This window comes from Tachyglossus aculeatus, chromosome X4 (assembly GCF_015852505.1).
Source record: "Tachyglossus aculeatus isolate mTacAcu1 chromosome X4, mTacAcu1.pri, whole genome shotgun sequence".
NCBI lineage: Eukaryota > Metazoa > Chordata > Mammalia > Monotremata > Tachyglossidae > Tachyglossus > Tachyglossus aculeatus.
In genome coordinates this window covers 8500365-8516964 of record NC_052098.1, presented here as the reverse complement: position 1 = coordinate 8516964, position 16600 = coordinate 8500365, and the positions used below count along the sequence as shown (strand labels likewise).

At 43.6% G+C, this 16600-nt stretch overlaps 1 protein-coding gene across 1 annotated transcript in view; it reads left to right on the top strand.

The window, feature by feature from the left end:
- PCSK5 (proprotein convertase subtilisin/kexin type 5) overlaps positions 1-16600 on the top strand; it is a 414129-nt gene that overhangs the window by 203846 nt on the left and 193683 nt on the right. The window contains exon 10 of the mRNA XM_038769509.1: positions 10601-10704. Coding sequence (XP_038625437.1) covers positions 10601-10704 — 104 coding nt within the window. The remainder of the gene's footprint in view (positions 1-10600; positions 10705-16600) is intronic.

Below are 16600 nucleotides of genomic sequence, written 5' to 3'. Positions count from 1 at the left end.
TCGAGGATGACACCAAGGTTGCGGGCTTGTGAGACGGGAAGGATGGTAGTGTCATCTATGGGAAAGTCAGGGAGAGGGCAGGGTTCGGGAGGGAAGACAAGGAGTTCAGTCTTGGACATGTTGAGTTTTAGGTGGCAGGCAGACATCCAGATGGAGATGTCCTGAATGCAGGAGGCGATGCGCACCTGGAGCCTCTAGCCTAGTAAGCTCCTTGTGGGCAGGGAACATGTCTACCAACTCTGTTGTATTGTCCTCTCCCAAATGCTTAGTACAGTAAGCACTCAATAAATATGATTGAATGAATGAATACAGTGCTCTGCACACAGTAAGCACTCAATAAATACCTTTGATTGAGTGATTCTTGGGGCTCACCATCGGAATAAGAGGGAGAACAGGGATTGAATCTCCATTTTATGCCTGAGGAAGCTGAGGCACAGAAAAGTTAAGTTACTTTTCCCAGATCACACAGCAGGCTATTTAGAGGGGTACTGAGCCAGGAGCAGAGATTCCACAACATCCCTCAATAAACTGTGCAAGGAATTCCCTCAGCACATTGAGTAGCCAACAATTCAGACTGAAGTAATAATAATAATGATAGTAATTGTGGTATTTGTTAAGCACTTACAAAGTGTCAGGCACTGTACTCAGCACTGGGGTGGTTACAAGCAAATAGGGTTGGACACAGTCCCTGTCCCACATGGGGCTCACAGTCTTAATCCCCATTTTACAAATGAGGTAACTGAGGCACAGAGAAGTTAAGTGACTTGCCCAAAGTCACACAGCAGATAAATGGCAAAGCTGGGATTAGAACCCATGTCCTTCTGACTCCCAGGCCCATCCAGTAGGCCACAAGTATTCCACTGTTTAATGAATTCCTGGAACCATTGTGAAATACATTTCTAAAAGCTGAAGTCACACAGATATTCCTCTCTAAAATAAAAAGTTATTTGTAATCCCTGTGCTCTTTGTAATATTGTGAGTGTGTGTGTGTGTGTGTGTGTGTGTGTGTGTTTTAAGTACACTTATATAGAAGCAAGGTTTTTTTGGTACTTTAGTAGAAGTATTCCTTAGAAAGGTAAGTGGGCCATATTATTCATTCACCACGAAGCTGTAATGTGAATCACCTCTGCCCCACTAAAAATGATTGTGTGGCCGGAGGTTAATGGGGGTAGAATCTAGTTCCCTGGTGGATCTCCTTTAATTGGGATCCACACCGTAGTAAGCCGAAGTGAGTTCCCAAGGTACAAAATCACCTGGGTTTTGTCTTTTTGACCACGCAGAAATTTGTATAGTTCTTTTTGCTTTCAGCCTGGTTTTCTGACCCTGAAATTTGCTCTAGAAAACAGAGCAGGAAATGAAATAGGTTTCCACCTTTTTTGCTTTAAAGTCATTTTTATGTATACTCTTTGAGTAAGCCTATTGACCTATTTTAAATGTCCCAGCATAAGAGCTAAATAAATATAAAATAAATACCACAACCTAGCACTCTCAGTTCCTCTAACACCAACCTACTCACTGTACCTCAATCTCATATATCTGGCCGCTGACCCCTCGCCCCCATTCTGCCCTTCATATATGACGGATGATCATTCTCCCCACTTTCAAAGTACATCTCCTCCAAGAGGCCTTCTCAACTAAGCCTTTTTTTCCCCTACACCCTCTCCCTTCTGTGTCCTCCCTACTCTTTGATCTGTACCCTTTAAACACTTGGTATTCACCGCACCCTCAGTCCCGCAGCACTTATGTCTGTATCCATAAATTATTTTAATATCAGCCTCCCCCCTCTGGACTGTAAGCTCCTTGTGGGCAGGGAGTATGTCTACCAACTCTTGTACTCTCCCAAGCCCGTAGTACAATGCCCTACACACAGTAAGCACTCAATAAAGATGATTGACAAAATATGAATATTGAAGTACATTGAGATAACACCAATTTATTCAGCACCTAGGGTATCTGAATAGTTACATATCTTGGAATTGTTGCAGTGAGTGACACCCATTCAGAAGACAAGCCAGGATCATTGTTCTGGTCAAAATCTGTCCCCTCACACCATCTCTTCCCTGACACCGCCAAGTCTATCTTTATATGTTCTGATTGGGTATTGGAGGTAGAATTTTATGAAAGCAAATATATAGCTGTAATTTCCTTTAAATGTTGTGTGTGTGTGTGTGTGTGTGTGTGTGTGTGTGTGTGTGTGTGTGTGTTTTGAGAGTGGTGGGGGGAGTGGCCACCAATTTATCCTGCAGAATCATTTAAGTAACAAAGAATTCCAGGTCAGTGTGGTGGAATTTGAGAATGGAATATCATTTCTCAGGTGAGTCACTGCAAATCACACAAGGCCTTTCAGGTGATATAACAAATACATCCAGGGATAACACAGCATTTAGAGCTTGGGCTTTGGAGTCAGAGGTCATGGGTTCAAATCCTGGCTCCGCCACTTGTCAGTTGTGTGACTTTGGGCAAGTCATTTAACTTCTCTGGGCCTCAGTTATCTCATCTGTAAAATGGGGATTAAGACTGTGAGCCCCCCATGGGACAACCTGATTACCTTGTAACCTCCTCAGTGCTTAGAACACTGCTTTGCACATAGTAAGCGCTTAATAAGTGGCATCATTATTATTATCACTTATAAAGAAGAAATGCTGACACCTTCAGATTGCATGACACCATTGGTACTTTGTACATAAAATTGGTGGTGTTATTTTCCTTAATTTTGTTTGAAGATCAGGTAGCTCTGCTTTTGTTCAACCTGAGCTGGCAAGTCTGGGAGTGACTCGGACAACGGAGTGAAATCAAGCTATCTGTTTGCATGGAGGGCTAACAGACCCTATTTCTGATTTGGTCTACTTTTTCTTTCTCCCTTTGCTTCAGTGGTAAATGGCTTACACACCTCATTTCTGGTCTGGATTTAAGTATTGATAAAAATCGCTTAGCCGTCAGCTCTTTTGCAAGAGGGTATACAGATCCAGTTTCTGAAAATATTGGCGACTTTTAGAAGGAGATGGGTCATTTGCGATGCATTCACCCCTCCTGAGTTAAAGGCTTGGTTGTGATGAGGGTGAGTCTCCAATTCATGACTTGTGACATCAGGGAACTGCTTTTCAATGGTATACATTTTCTCCTGTTCTGGAATTCTATTTGCATTGAGGTTATCTCCTCAATGTGTGTTTCAGCATAAAAATGAATCTTTTCATATGATTTCTAATTTTATGACACCAGATACTGCCTCAATTTCATGGCTGTTGCATCCCAACAGCTTCTTTAAATTCATTCCCAGAAAATATCTTGGATGGTCGTTCAAAATTTGAGAATTTTGAAGCTCAGCTCATTATTTAGTTGTCAGGTGATTTTGAATCAAATCTTTTCCTCTTGGATCTGGTATGCTGTGGATTATGTCTGGTTGGTATAATCCCCCAAACATTTCATGAGATTTCAGAGGATTTCAGAGGATTCTTCTGTGGAATAAGATTAACCCAGTTAAGAAAAAACATTCTCAGTCCCTAAATTTGCTAGTACTTATTTATCTTATTGATGCTCTTCTTTTGCTTGGGAGACATTTTGTCTTGCAGTATGTGATAACTCAATTAAATCAGTTTCTTTCAGTGGCATCTCATCTAGATCTTGTCTGTCCCAAATGTCCATTGTGTAAATAATCCACACCTAGGGCCCAATATAGATATGCTTGGCAAATAGTTCTTTTTCCAGATTTTCATATTCACTGCTTTAATGCCCTTGTTTGATAAAGGTTAATCTTTTCATAGATGAACTGTTCATTCATCCCTTTATTTTTCTAAAAACAATTTGGGCACCCCAGAATGTTTGAAGTTCAGGTGGAGCTTTGATAAGTGCCACCAGATTCATATTCCAGTCCAGCAACTTTTGAGTCTGCCGAATTAGTCTGGAAACCTAGCTGAGGCAGATTTTCTTGGAAAATTGCCAGGAATGTCACTCCCATCCCCTGCTAGAAAATCTATGTGCTAAAGGCTCTCTCGCGATATTAACATTTGGAATAGCTCAAGTCTTCTCTCTCTAGGGTTGTGAGGATTAAAGATCAAGGTCCATAAAGTGTTGTGAACTGCTGAGAAGAAAAGTGATCGACAAATACCAGGCAAAGATGGAAGGGATGCAGCTGCACTAAAGAATAGTGGACTAAAAGCTATAGCTCTGGGGCACTTGAAAACCAAACAGAAAAGATTTAATCATGACAAATAATAATGATAGTGCTGGTGGTATTTGATAAGCACTTACTTTGTGCCAAGCACTGTACTAAATGCTAGGGGTAAATACAGCATATATGGAAGGGACATAGTCCTTCTCTCACAAGAGGCTCACAGTCTAAATAAGAGGAATATCTGGTATTTTATCCGCATTTTACAGATGAGGAAACTGAGGCCCAGGGAAGTTAAGTGACTTGCCTTTGGTTACACAGCAGGGAAGTGGCAGAGCTGGGATTAGAACCTGGGTCTTATGACTCACAGGCCTGTGCTCTTTCCATTAGGCCATACAGAATATAAACGTCGAGTGCCTAGTATAGAGCATTGCACCCAGAGGGTGCTCAATAAATGCTGCCTCTGGTACCATTCATTGCTATGTAGAAAATCCACATTTCCAGACATGTTTACCAATTTTTTTTCTTGTGATTTGGATAGTCTTGTTACAAAAAGATATGAGTCAATTTGGTAAGCTGTAAGGTCAGAGAAGCAGCGTGGCCAACTGGAAAAAGCACAGGACTGGGAGTCTGGAAGACCTGGGTTCTAATTCTTACTCCACCACTTGCCTGCTCTGTGACCCTGGACAAGTTACTTCACTTAATAATAATAGTTGTGGTATTTGTTAAGTGCTTACTATGTTCCAGGCACTGTCCTATGCACTGGGGTGGATCCGAGCAAATTGTGTTGGACACAGTCCCTCTCCCTCAGGGGGTTCACAGTCTCAATCCCCATTTGATAAGTGAGGTAACTTAGGAAAAGAAAAGTTAAGTGGCTCGTGGTAACTGAGGAAAAGAAAAGCTAAGTGACTTGCCCAAGGTCACACAACAGGCAAGTGGCAGAGCCAGGATTAGAATCTAGGTACCTCTGACTCCCAGGCCCATGCTTTATCCACGTTGCTACTCTGCCACGCTGCTTCTCTGTGCCTCACTTTCCTTATCTATAACTTAGGGACTCAATGCCTGTTCTCCCTCCCCAAATACTGTGAGTCCTGGGTGGGAGAGGGAATATTTCAGTTCTGATTGTATTAATAATGATGGTATTTGTTCATTCATTCAGTTGTATTTATTGAGTACTTACTGTATGCAGAGGACTGTAGTAAGTGCTTGGAAGTAGAAATCAGCAACATATAGAGATGGTTCCTACCCAACAGTGGGCTCACAGTCTAGAAGGGGGAGACAGACAACAAAACAAAACAAGTAGACAGGCGTCAGTACCATCAGAATAAATAGAATTATAGCTATATACACATCATTAATAAAATAAATAGAGTAATAAATATGTACAAATATATACAAGTGCTGTGGGGAGGGGAAGGGGGTAGGGCGGGGGGGCGATGGGGAGAGGAGGAGGAGGAGGAGAGGAAAAGGGGGGGCTCAGTTTGGGAAGGCCTCCTGGAGGAGGTGAGCTCTCAGTAGGGCTTTGAAGGGAGGAAGAGAGCTAGTTTGGCAGATGTGTGGAGGGAGGGCATTCCATGCCAGAGGTAGGACGTGGGCCAGGGGTTGATGGCGGGACAGGCGAGAATGAGGCCCAGTGAGGAGGTTAGCGGCAGAGGAGTGGAGGGTGTGGGCTGGTCTGTAGAAGGAGAGAAGGGATGTGAGGTAGGAGGGGTCAAGGTGATGGAGAGATTTGAAGCCGAGAGTGAGGAGTTTTTGCTTCATTCAAAGGATGATAGGCAACCACTGGAGATTTTTGAGGAGGGGAGTGACATGCCCAGAGTGTTTCTGTACAAAGATAATCTGGGCAGCAGAGTGAAGTATAGACTGAAGCGGGGAGAGACAGGAGGATGGGAGATCAGAAAGGAGGTTGATGCAGTAATCCAGTCAGGATAGGATGAGAGATTGAACCAGCAAGGTAGTGGTTTGGATGGAGAGGAAAGGGCAGATCTTGGCGATGTTGTGGAGATGAGACTGGCTGGTTTTGGTGACAGCAGAAGGCAGGAGGAGATACAAGCCTTGTTAAGCGCTAACTATGTGCCAAGCACTCTTCTAAGCACTGGAGTGGTTAAAAGGTAAATCAGCTTGTCCCACATGGGGCTCACAGTCTTAATCCCCATTTTACAGATGAGGTAACTGAGGCACAGAGAAGTTAAGTGACTTGCCCAAGGTCATGCAGCAGACAAGTGGCAGAGTGGGGATTAGAACCCACGTTCTCTGACTCCCAAGCCCATGCTCTTGCCACTAGGCCATGCTGCTTATTGTATTGTATCTCCCTCAGCACTTAGCACAGTGCTTGAAACATAGTAAGTGCTTAACAAATACCATAGTTATTGATGTCCCAACTGCACAGCTAGTGCTCGTGCCACCTGCCAACTGGATCTCTGCTTCTCTCAATAGTTTTTTTTTATTTATTTAATTATGGTTTTGAGGCTGCTGTATCCTCCTTGGGACTATCTCTGGGTGGCCTGGTAGCAGGGGAGGAGGACTGGTCTCTCAAGGCCAATAGGATAGGAGGGACAGAAGAGGTTAGGTGGGGAGGGATATTCACAAACTTTCCATAGTGGAAAAAATGACCCCAGCCTTGCTCTTTCTATTTCATCTGCACACATTCGGTCTGAGCATCACTTCTCTTGAGAGTCCCCTCAGGCTCCGCTCATGTGAGATCCCTGTTCCAAAGGACTGTGGGTATGGTGCAGACAAACCATCAGTGGCTCTAGATGGGATTCATTTGGATATTAATCACATTGAAAGCCACAAATCTCCTAGAGATATGGATCAGAATGTAATAGGAAAAAAACCCGTCAGCTCCCTCTACCTATGCATGAAATATAATGAAAATTAAAAGCAACTTTGTGATCTTCTGTCCTCACACAGGTAAAGTCTGCATGATTCTGTCATTAGGGTCTGGTCTTTCAATAGAGGGAGATTTGGGGACATTATAGACTGAGGAGTTATAGGTTATTAGGGTAGTCATTTTGGAATGCCTCCTGCTATCTTTGTACTGTTTCAATTTTCTGGAGCTCATTTCTCCCTTCTAATTGCATGCATTCCATGAAGAACTAGTTTTTGCAACCCAGCATGAGAGGAAGTAACTCTTATTTCTTCAGACTGAGTGGCATGTAGGAGGTTTCTTGAGCCTGCCAGATGTGGCTGCTTGTGGCAAAAGATGAATGTTATCCTTTTATGCTTGGGTACAGCAACCAACTGGCATGACTACTAATGCTCAAATAAGAATCTGCCTTATATCATGAGAATTGTATTTTTAAAGGTTCAACTCATAAAGAGAGGCACTTCTTGCATACTTAAAAATATTGCAAATGGAGCAAAACCTTGTTTATAAAAACCCAGTACTAGGGATTTAGAGAGCACCCATTCCAAAACCTCCAAATGCTTCATCTCTGTCTCACACACTACCCCTGTCAGCTAGATATGACCTGTCCTTCCCTCCCTCTCACCTGCAGGAACTTTAGGTTGGTTGCTATCTTTACATAAAATCTCATAAATGAACCTAAATGTACTTCAGAGATTTTCATGACAACCCCATCTCTATTTTGAATATTCCTGTCAATTCAAATGTGATTCACTTAAACCCAGAAATATAAACCAACTGCTTCTAGTAATAATCATAATAATAATGACAATAATAATAATAGTGGTGGCATATGTTAAGCACTTGCTATGTGCCAAACATTGTACTAAGCCCTGGGGTAGATACAGAATAATCAGGTTGAGCAGTTCCTGTCCCACATGTTGCTCACATTTGCACATAGTAAGCGCTTAACAAATACCATAATTATAATTAATTATTATTAGAAGGGAGAGCAGGTATTGAGTCCCCATTCTATAGATGAGGAAACTGAAGCACAGAGACTTGCCCAAAGTCTCACAGCAGGCAAGTGGTGGAACGAGAATTAGAATCCAGGTCTTCTGATTCCCAGGCCCCTGTGTTCTTCACTTGGTCATGCTGTTTCCCTAAGTCAGTCAATCAATCAATCACATTTATTGAGTGCATACTATGTGCAGAGCACCATAGTAAGCACTTGGGAGAGTACTGTATAACAAAGTTGATGGACATGTCCCCTGCCCACAAGGAGCTTACATTCTAGAGGAGGAGACAGAAATTAAAATAAATTATGGATATGTGCACAAGTGCTGTGGGACTATGGGTGCGGTGAATAAAAATGTCAGATCCAAGTGCAAGGGTGATGAAGAAGGGAGAAGGAGTAGGGGAAATGAGGGCTTAATCGGAGAAGGCCTCTTGGAGGAAATGTGATTTGAATAAGGCTTTGAAGGTGGGGAGAGTAGCGGTTTGTCCAATATGAAGTGGGAGGAAGTTCCGGGCCAGAGGCAGGAGATAGGCGAGGGGTCGCTGTTGAAATGGAAGAGATCGAGCTACAGTGAGTGGGGTGGTGTTACAGGAGCAGAGTGTGCTGGGTTGTAGTAGGAAATCAGGGAGGCAAAATAGGTGATTGTTTCATTCCCCCAAATGAATTTTAAAGTCAAGGCTTGTATGAAAAACAATTCTCAAAATTATGGATCCAAAATAAAGAGAAATCAATGAAAACTGTTCTGACCTTTCTAACTCATTTTCCTTCTTAGTGAGACACATGAGATCGAGAAGATCCCCACGTGTCTTTTAGCCCAACACATTTCTTCAACTGCTGGCAGTATTTACTGAGTGCCTACTATTTGCAGAGCACTGTTCTAAATGCTTGGGAGAGTACAGTACAACATAATTAGCAGAAATGTTCCCTGCTCATAATGAGCTTACAGTTTAGAGGGGGAGACAGATATTAATATGAATAAATAAGTAACTGAGGCACGAAGAAGTTAGACGACCTGCCCGAGGTCACGTAGCAGACAGCCCAGTTTTGAGCTCTCACCTCCAGTTACTTGAGTTCAGTTCTCCAGTTCAAATATTGGAAAAACAGTTGGGTAGAGTGAAACAATTTTGTTGGTAAAGCAAATGAACTTAAACCTACCATCATAGAGCTGGAGATGGAGATTAATATATTCCTGTGACTCCAGACACAGAGTGCCCCGTATGACTGCATTCAGGAGCTTGAGATGTCTCTGAGTAGACAGAGATGCATTTATTCTGCAACTCTCAGTCACCACCTCTGCGATCAAATCCTCTAAATAGAAGATGATAGAGGAGACAACCATCCGGGACACACACAAAGTACCCGTTTCTCCATTTCAAATTACAGGCCAGTGTATGCACGTAGGAATTCAAGATGGGGGTGGATATGGTTAAGGACACAAGAATTTTGGTTTCATGCTTCAGGTGTCGTGGGAGTTATTCTTTTCTCAACATGAAAATCTTGATTGCATGACTCCTAAGAAAGAAGAAAAAGCCAGGAGGACTTGGTCTTTGTTTCGTGATCTGAATGCTTAGCCTAGTTACATGCTCGTTATAGTTCTTCGGTGTGCAAAATAATTCCCAAGCAGGTATTTCTTTAAAGATGGTATGTCATGGGAAAAAATGAACAAAATAATACAATATTTTAAGCCCAAAATACACGGGGAAAAGAAAGATTGCTCTCATATGCATATATGTGTGACCCCCCCCCCCCCCCAAAAAAAAGCAGGAAGAACACATTCACCATTATATTTCTCTGTTCTCAGAGGAAGAGGATGATGTTTCCAATGAAAACCCAATTCTCATCCACCATTTATCATTCTTGGTGTTTCTGTAGAAGCCTCTCTATCCAGTAGTCAAGTTCAGATGTGCCATTTGAGCCTGTTACCTGTCACCAGATGATCGTTCAGGTGCAAATTCAGGCTATAATGATTGCCACCATACATTCAGTCTAGAGCCTAGGTAGCTGGCCTGACCACTTTGGCATGCTTTTATTTGTAGGTGAGTAATAGGGAAGGAGCGTGGCTCAGTGGAAAGAGCCTGGGCTTGGGAGTCAGAGGTCATGGGTTCTAATCCTGACTCCACCACTTGTCAGCTGTGTGACTTTGGGCAAGTCACTTAACTTCTCTGTGCCTCAGTTACCTCATCTGTAAAATGGAGATTAAGACTGTGAGCCCCACGTGGGACAACCTTATCACCTTGTATCCTCCCCAGCACTTAGAACAGTGTTTTGCACAAAGTAAGCACTTAACAAATGCCATCATTTTTTTTAATGCAAGGGTGTTTTTCTGCTGACATGGAGGAAGCAACAGGTGGCCATTTTTCTGAGGTCCAATACTTTGTTGAGAAGCCTTCTTGTTTTAAAGTTTCCTCAACCATGTTCTACACTTTGGTGAACTTGGAGATAATGGTGCAGTCCATATCAAAAAGGGAAGGTGAAATTGATCCGTCTTAATGCCAGAACTAAATTTCCGATCCAGACCCTGTGATACTTTGCCATTTTGCTTTTGCTTTCTGAATTGCTTGTGACTCTCTGCTTCCCTGGCTTGTGCTTTCTTTTGCACAGTGATTCTTGTCTTGTCTTTCCTCAGTCCATTCCTGACCTGGAGAGATGTGCAACATGTTATTGTTAGGACTTCCCGTCCAGGACATTTGAACGCCGATGACTGGAAAACCAATGCTGCTGGATTGAAGGGTGAGAACTTTCTTTCATATTCACTGTCACAGGCCAAAGCTTTTTCATCTTTGTATTTTCCAGTTTTTAAGAGGGGAGAAGGAACTGTTCTAAGCACTGGGGAATATACCCGGTAATCAGGTTGGACACAGTTCCTGTCCCACAGGGACATTAATCCCCATTTTACAGATGAGGAAACTGAGGCACAGAGAAGTTAAGTGACTTGCCCAAGGTCACGCAGCAGACGTGTAGCAGAGCCAGGATTAGAACCCAAGCCCGAGCTCTACTCCACTAAGCCACTCTGCCTCTGAAAGCATTTCAGAGTTCTCATGTCATAAAGTCTATTGTCATAAAGCATATAATTTCCTATATAGGTACCATCATAAGATCTTGAACAGTTTTCTGAGAGAAGCAATAAATCCTTCTCTGTTGAGCATTATTCCACACAACACTCCATCCTGTTATATTACATTATTCACATTAGGATTAGCAAGCAAAGAGTTGTATATGCCTCAGTTTGCTCAGTGGCCATTCATTCCACCATCCGGTGTACAGGGAAGGTAGAGAGGTCTGAGATAAATCAACATATCATCTCATCTGGTAGAGCATGACCAGAGGCTGCAGAGTGAAAGGAAGACAGACTGAGTTTATCAACCTCTGTGGAGGTAAGGAATCCAAATTAAGGGCATAGTTTTACTTTTTGGGGCAATTTAGGCAAAGCAAGTGGTTCCAATAAAAAAAAAAAAGCTAGCTCTTTTTCAATCTCTGTTGGTTTTGGATAGCAGGGGGTGGGGAAGAAGTGGGATGGGGGAGTACAAGTTTAAATTGAATTAGGTTAAGTCACCACATCCAAACCTGAGATTGGAAAGGGATTGTATACCACTTCTGTCAAGAACGATGCTGCATTTTACTATCACACGTGGCAATATTTAGTCTAATATTTCACTATTTTCCTTGACTGCTGCCAAGAGTAACAATTAAAGTGCTCTTTTTCATAGATGAATGATTCTGAACAAGCTGGCTTCCCAAAGTAATTGTATTGTAACTTTGTTGATGGCAAGGTCCATATTTCATCCAAAGCATATTCATAAGAAGAAAGAAATGGGGGGTGGGGGAGTCTCTCTCTGTCTCCTTTCCTACTCCCACACACATACACAAACCAAAAAATAGGAAACAATATGCCTTTCTTCCATGAGTGGAAGGGAAAAGGAGGGGGGGGGTGGCTGTTGGGGAAGGGACAGGCTGACTCCTTTTGAAATGAGAATTGAAAGGGTGAAAAACAACAAAAACTTGGAAGAGCCTCCCACTCCACAAAGGGTCAGCAAGAGCTGGTTCTTGAAAGTGGGTCAGCAAAGGCCTTTTCAGGGAACTGTTCAGCTGGGGGTGCTTGGCAACCTGCAGCTTCTCCCACTTGTCAGGACCCAGACAGAAGTTGCTCACAAACAGGAGCTTTTGGCCACATGTTCTCGCTTTTATTTCCTTCTTCATACTAATGAGATGAACGCATGGAATCAAATGAAAAGCACTTGAGCCGCCTTCTGTGTCCTTCATCTGCGCTACTTGAGATACTTAACTGGTTTGGAGGTGATATTCTTAACTTTCAGTGCTCATAAAAGATCTGCCCGCCTGGTGAACTGCAAACACAGCACTAGCATTCTTGTATCATTAGTGCTAATCCACAGCAGATCCTCTCAAAATGGTCCCCCAAAATGTCTGCCACCACCCTTGCCCTAAGTTATTTTTCTGTCATCAAGGCCACAGTCTTTGGTTTCTTGTTGTGCTACCAGGTGAAGGTAATCTCAGTGCATTTAGGATGACTGCAGAAAGCAGCCTCAGGAGGCAGTTCTGCCTAGTCAGGTCCTAGCTGCTCTTACCATTCATAGACTGTAGATTGCTAGTGCAGAAGTAGGTTTATTTTGCCCAACCTACTTCCAAGAAAACTTTAGTTAAGTTTCCTGAAAGCAAGGGGTTGTGTATCTCTTCTCCTTTGTCAGAAATAGCCAAGCATGTCAGTTGTTTTGGTATTCCCTGGTTCATTTTGAAAAGTTGTGGCTATTGTGGACCTTGGAAAACCGAGGAGGAGTCAGGCTCATCTGCTGATTTCTCTGTACACAGTGCTTACAGAAATTTACTCACCAGTTTCTTCTGGACTTGTTCCAGGTTCTCTGGCTGCCATTCTTCTGTTTCTGATTTTGCTCTGCTCCCCTAGGACCTTGGGTAATAATGATGGTGTTTGTTAAGCGCTTACTATGTGCCAAGCACTGTTCTAAGCGCTGGGGTAGATACAGGTCCCACGTGGGGCTCACAGTTTTAATCCCCATTTTACAGATGAGGGAACTGAGGCACAGAGAAGTTAAGTGCCTTGCCCAAGGGTAATCCCCTCTCAGGGAGGCCAGCTTGACACAAGACCACCTAAGCTAAAGAAGGAGCAAACCATTGCTTCTGCCAAAATCATTTTAACTGAATGTAAGGGAGGTGTTGTTAATGTATTCCATTAAGCTGTTCTAATCAAGGAATAGGACTAGCTAGCTGTCAGATAATAAATCAAGATTGACTGTAAGCTCCCTGTGGGCAGAGAATGTGTCTACCAAATCTGTCATATTGCACTCTCCCTAGTGCTTAGTACGTTGCTTGGCACACAGTAAGTGCTCAAAAAATATGATTGATTGATTCTGTCATCTTTACCAGGAGGAAGAATGAAAAAAAGTCACTGATATAATAATAATAATAATGTTGGTATTTGTTAAGCGCTTACTATGTGCCAAGCACTGTTCTAAGTGCTGGGGTAGATACAAGGTAATCAGGATGTCCCACGTAGGACTCACAGCCTTCATCCCCCATTTACAGATGAGGTAACTGAGGCACTGAGAAGTTAAGCCATTTGCCCAAGGTCATGAAGAATGACCACTGAGTCTAAACTAGTTTACCATGCCTTCACAGGCAAGGCAATCTCTTTTTTCTACCAGCACATTGCTACAACTCCCCCAGATCTTTCTGTGACCACAACTTAACTGCTAGATATTTTTATTATCTAACTGACTTGCCAGCAAAAGGTAAAACGGTGAACAGGTAACATTATGATTTCTGGGTCTCCAAGGCTTTAACATTTTAGCCAACTACTGTTAATTGCCATCATTTCATCTGATAGGGCTGGTAACTTCAAGATGTGCCAAAATATCTTTATGAGCTGCCTAACTTGCTTTCAATTTGTTACACTTATTAAAAAGAGGTCGAAGGTACTGAAATTATTATGCATGCAACATGTGTTCAGGCTTAGTGAGCACTGATGCTGCGGAGGGGGTTCTGCTATGACTTCTGAATATGTTACCCTTTGGAAGTATTTGGCCCCTATTAATTTTCCAACTGCAACATTGTGCCATTCCGTGCATGTCTCTCCACTCCTCGAAAACCTCCAGTGGTTGTCCATCCATCTCCACCTTAAGCAGAAACCCCTGACCATTGGCTTTAGACATGCAATCAGCTCTGACCCTTTTACTTTTCCTCACTCCCATCCCAATCAATCAGTGAACTGATCAATGAAAGGTATATATTGAGCATTTACTGTATGCAGAGCACAGAACCAAGTGCTTGGGAGGGTACAGCTGTATAAGTAGACCCAATCCCTGACCTCAAAAAGCTTACAATCTAGTGGAGGAGACAGACATTAAAATAAATTAGAGGTAAAAGAAGTTGCTGATTATAAGTAAAGATATGTACATAAGTATTCTGAGGGGAAGAGGGAGAGGATGAGTGCCCAAGTTCTTAAGGGATATGGACTCATGAGAGAAGGGAGAGAAGATGGGTGGGAAGATGAGAGATTAGCCCTAGAAAGTTTCCTGGAGGATATGTAATTTTATAAGGACTTTGAAGATGGGGAGAGGGGTGGCCAGTTGGATTTCAAGGAAGAGGGAGCTCCAGGCAGGAGGGAGGACGTAAGCAAGGGGTCGACAGTTAGGGAGACAAAAGCACGGTACAGTGAGTAGAACTCCCACTACAACTAAAATCAGCGTACTCACTGTCCTGTTCTCATTTCTCCCCCGGCCAACTTCTGGCTCACACCCGCCCATCTGGAACTCCACCCCATCTTACATTCATTCATTCAATTGCATTTGTTGAGCATGTACTGTGTGCAGAGCACTGCACTGAGCGCTTAGAAAGTACAATTTGGTAGACCACTGTTCTCCCTACTTTCAAGGCACTTTTGAAATCAAGAGGCCTTGATTTCCTCCTATCTCCTCCAAGAGGCCTTCCCTGATCAATTCCCCCTCTTTCCATGCTATAGTCCCACCAACTCCTACTTCATCATTTCCACATCAGCTAAGCATTTAAGGACTCATGCCTACCTGTTATAGTTATATATACCTCTTTGTAGAATATTTCTCCCTCCTGATTGTAATTTATTTTAGTTTCTGTCTCCCTGCCTAGAATGGAGGCTCCTTGAAGGCAGCGATCATGTCTACTAATTCTGTTATACTCTCCCAAGTGCTTAGTATTGCATTCTGCATACAGTAAGTACTATGGATTGATTAATAGGTTGTTTTGAACTATTTCTCCTCCCTTATTGACACCCACGCCCATCATCCCTGTCAGCTCTTCTGTACATTTAACTCCCTTCTCAGGCCCCCTGTTCCTCCCCTCCTCCTTCCCTCACCCCCAACGATCTGGCCTCCTACTGCATTAATAAAATTAATTCCATCAGGTCTGAGCTCCCCAAAGTTACTCCTCCCCTTTCTCCAACCCCCCGGCTCTCAACCCTCTCCACTACTCTCCCATCCTTGCCAGCAGTATCCTCAGACGAGATCTCCTCCCTCCTCTCAAGTGCTGCTCCGGCCACATGTGCTTCTGACCCCATTCCCTCTCATCTTATGAAATCTCTCACCCCGTCCCTCCTCCCCTCCTTAACTTCCATCTTTAACCGCTCACTCTCCACTGGTTCCTTCCCCTTTGCCTTCAAACATGCCCACGTCTCCCCCATCCTAAAAAAACCCTCTCTTGACCCCACCTCCCCTTCTAGTTATCACCCTATCTCCCTCCTACCATTCCTTTCCAAACTCCTTGAACGAGTCGTCTACACCCGCTGCCTCGAATTCCTCAATGCCAACTCTCTCCTCAACCCCCTCCAATCTGGCTTCTGTCCCCTACATTCCACCGAAACTGCCCTCACAAAGGTCACCAATGACCTCCTGCTTGCCAAATCCAACGGCTCCTACTCAATCCTAATCCTTCTCAACCTCTCAGCTGCCTTTGACACTGTGGACCACCCCCTTCTCCTCAACACGCTGTCCAACTTTGGCTTCACAGACTCTGTCCTCTCCTGGTTCTCCTCTTATCTCTCCGGCTGTTCGTTCTCAGTCTCTTTTGCTGCCTCCTCCTCCCCATCCAATCCCCTTACTGTAGGGGTTCCTCAAGGGTCAGTTCTTGGTCCCCTTCTGTTCTCTATCTACACTCACTCCCTTGGTGAACTCATTCACTCCCACGGCTTCAACTATCATCTCTATGCTGATGACACCTAAAATCTACATCTCTGCCCCTGCTCTCTCTCCCACCCTTCAGGCTCGTGTCTCCTCCTGCCTTCAAGACATCTCCATCGGGATGTCTGCCCGCCATCTAAAACTCAATATGTCCAAAACTGAACTCCTTATCTTCTCTCCCAAACCCTGCCCTCTCCCTGACTTTCCCATCACTGTTGACGGCACTACCATCCTTCCCGTCTCACAAGCCCGCAACCTTGGTGTCATCCTTGACTCTGCTCTCTCATTCACCCCTCACATCCAATCCATCACCAAAAACTGCCAGTCTCACCTCCGCAACATAGCCAAGATCCGCCCTTTCCTCTCCATCCAAACCGCTGCCCTGCTGGTTCAATCTCTCATCCTGTCGTGACTGGATTACTGCATCAGCCTCCTCTCTGATCTCC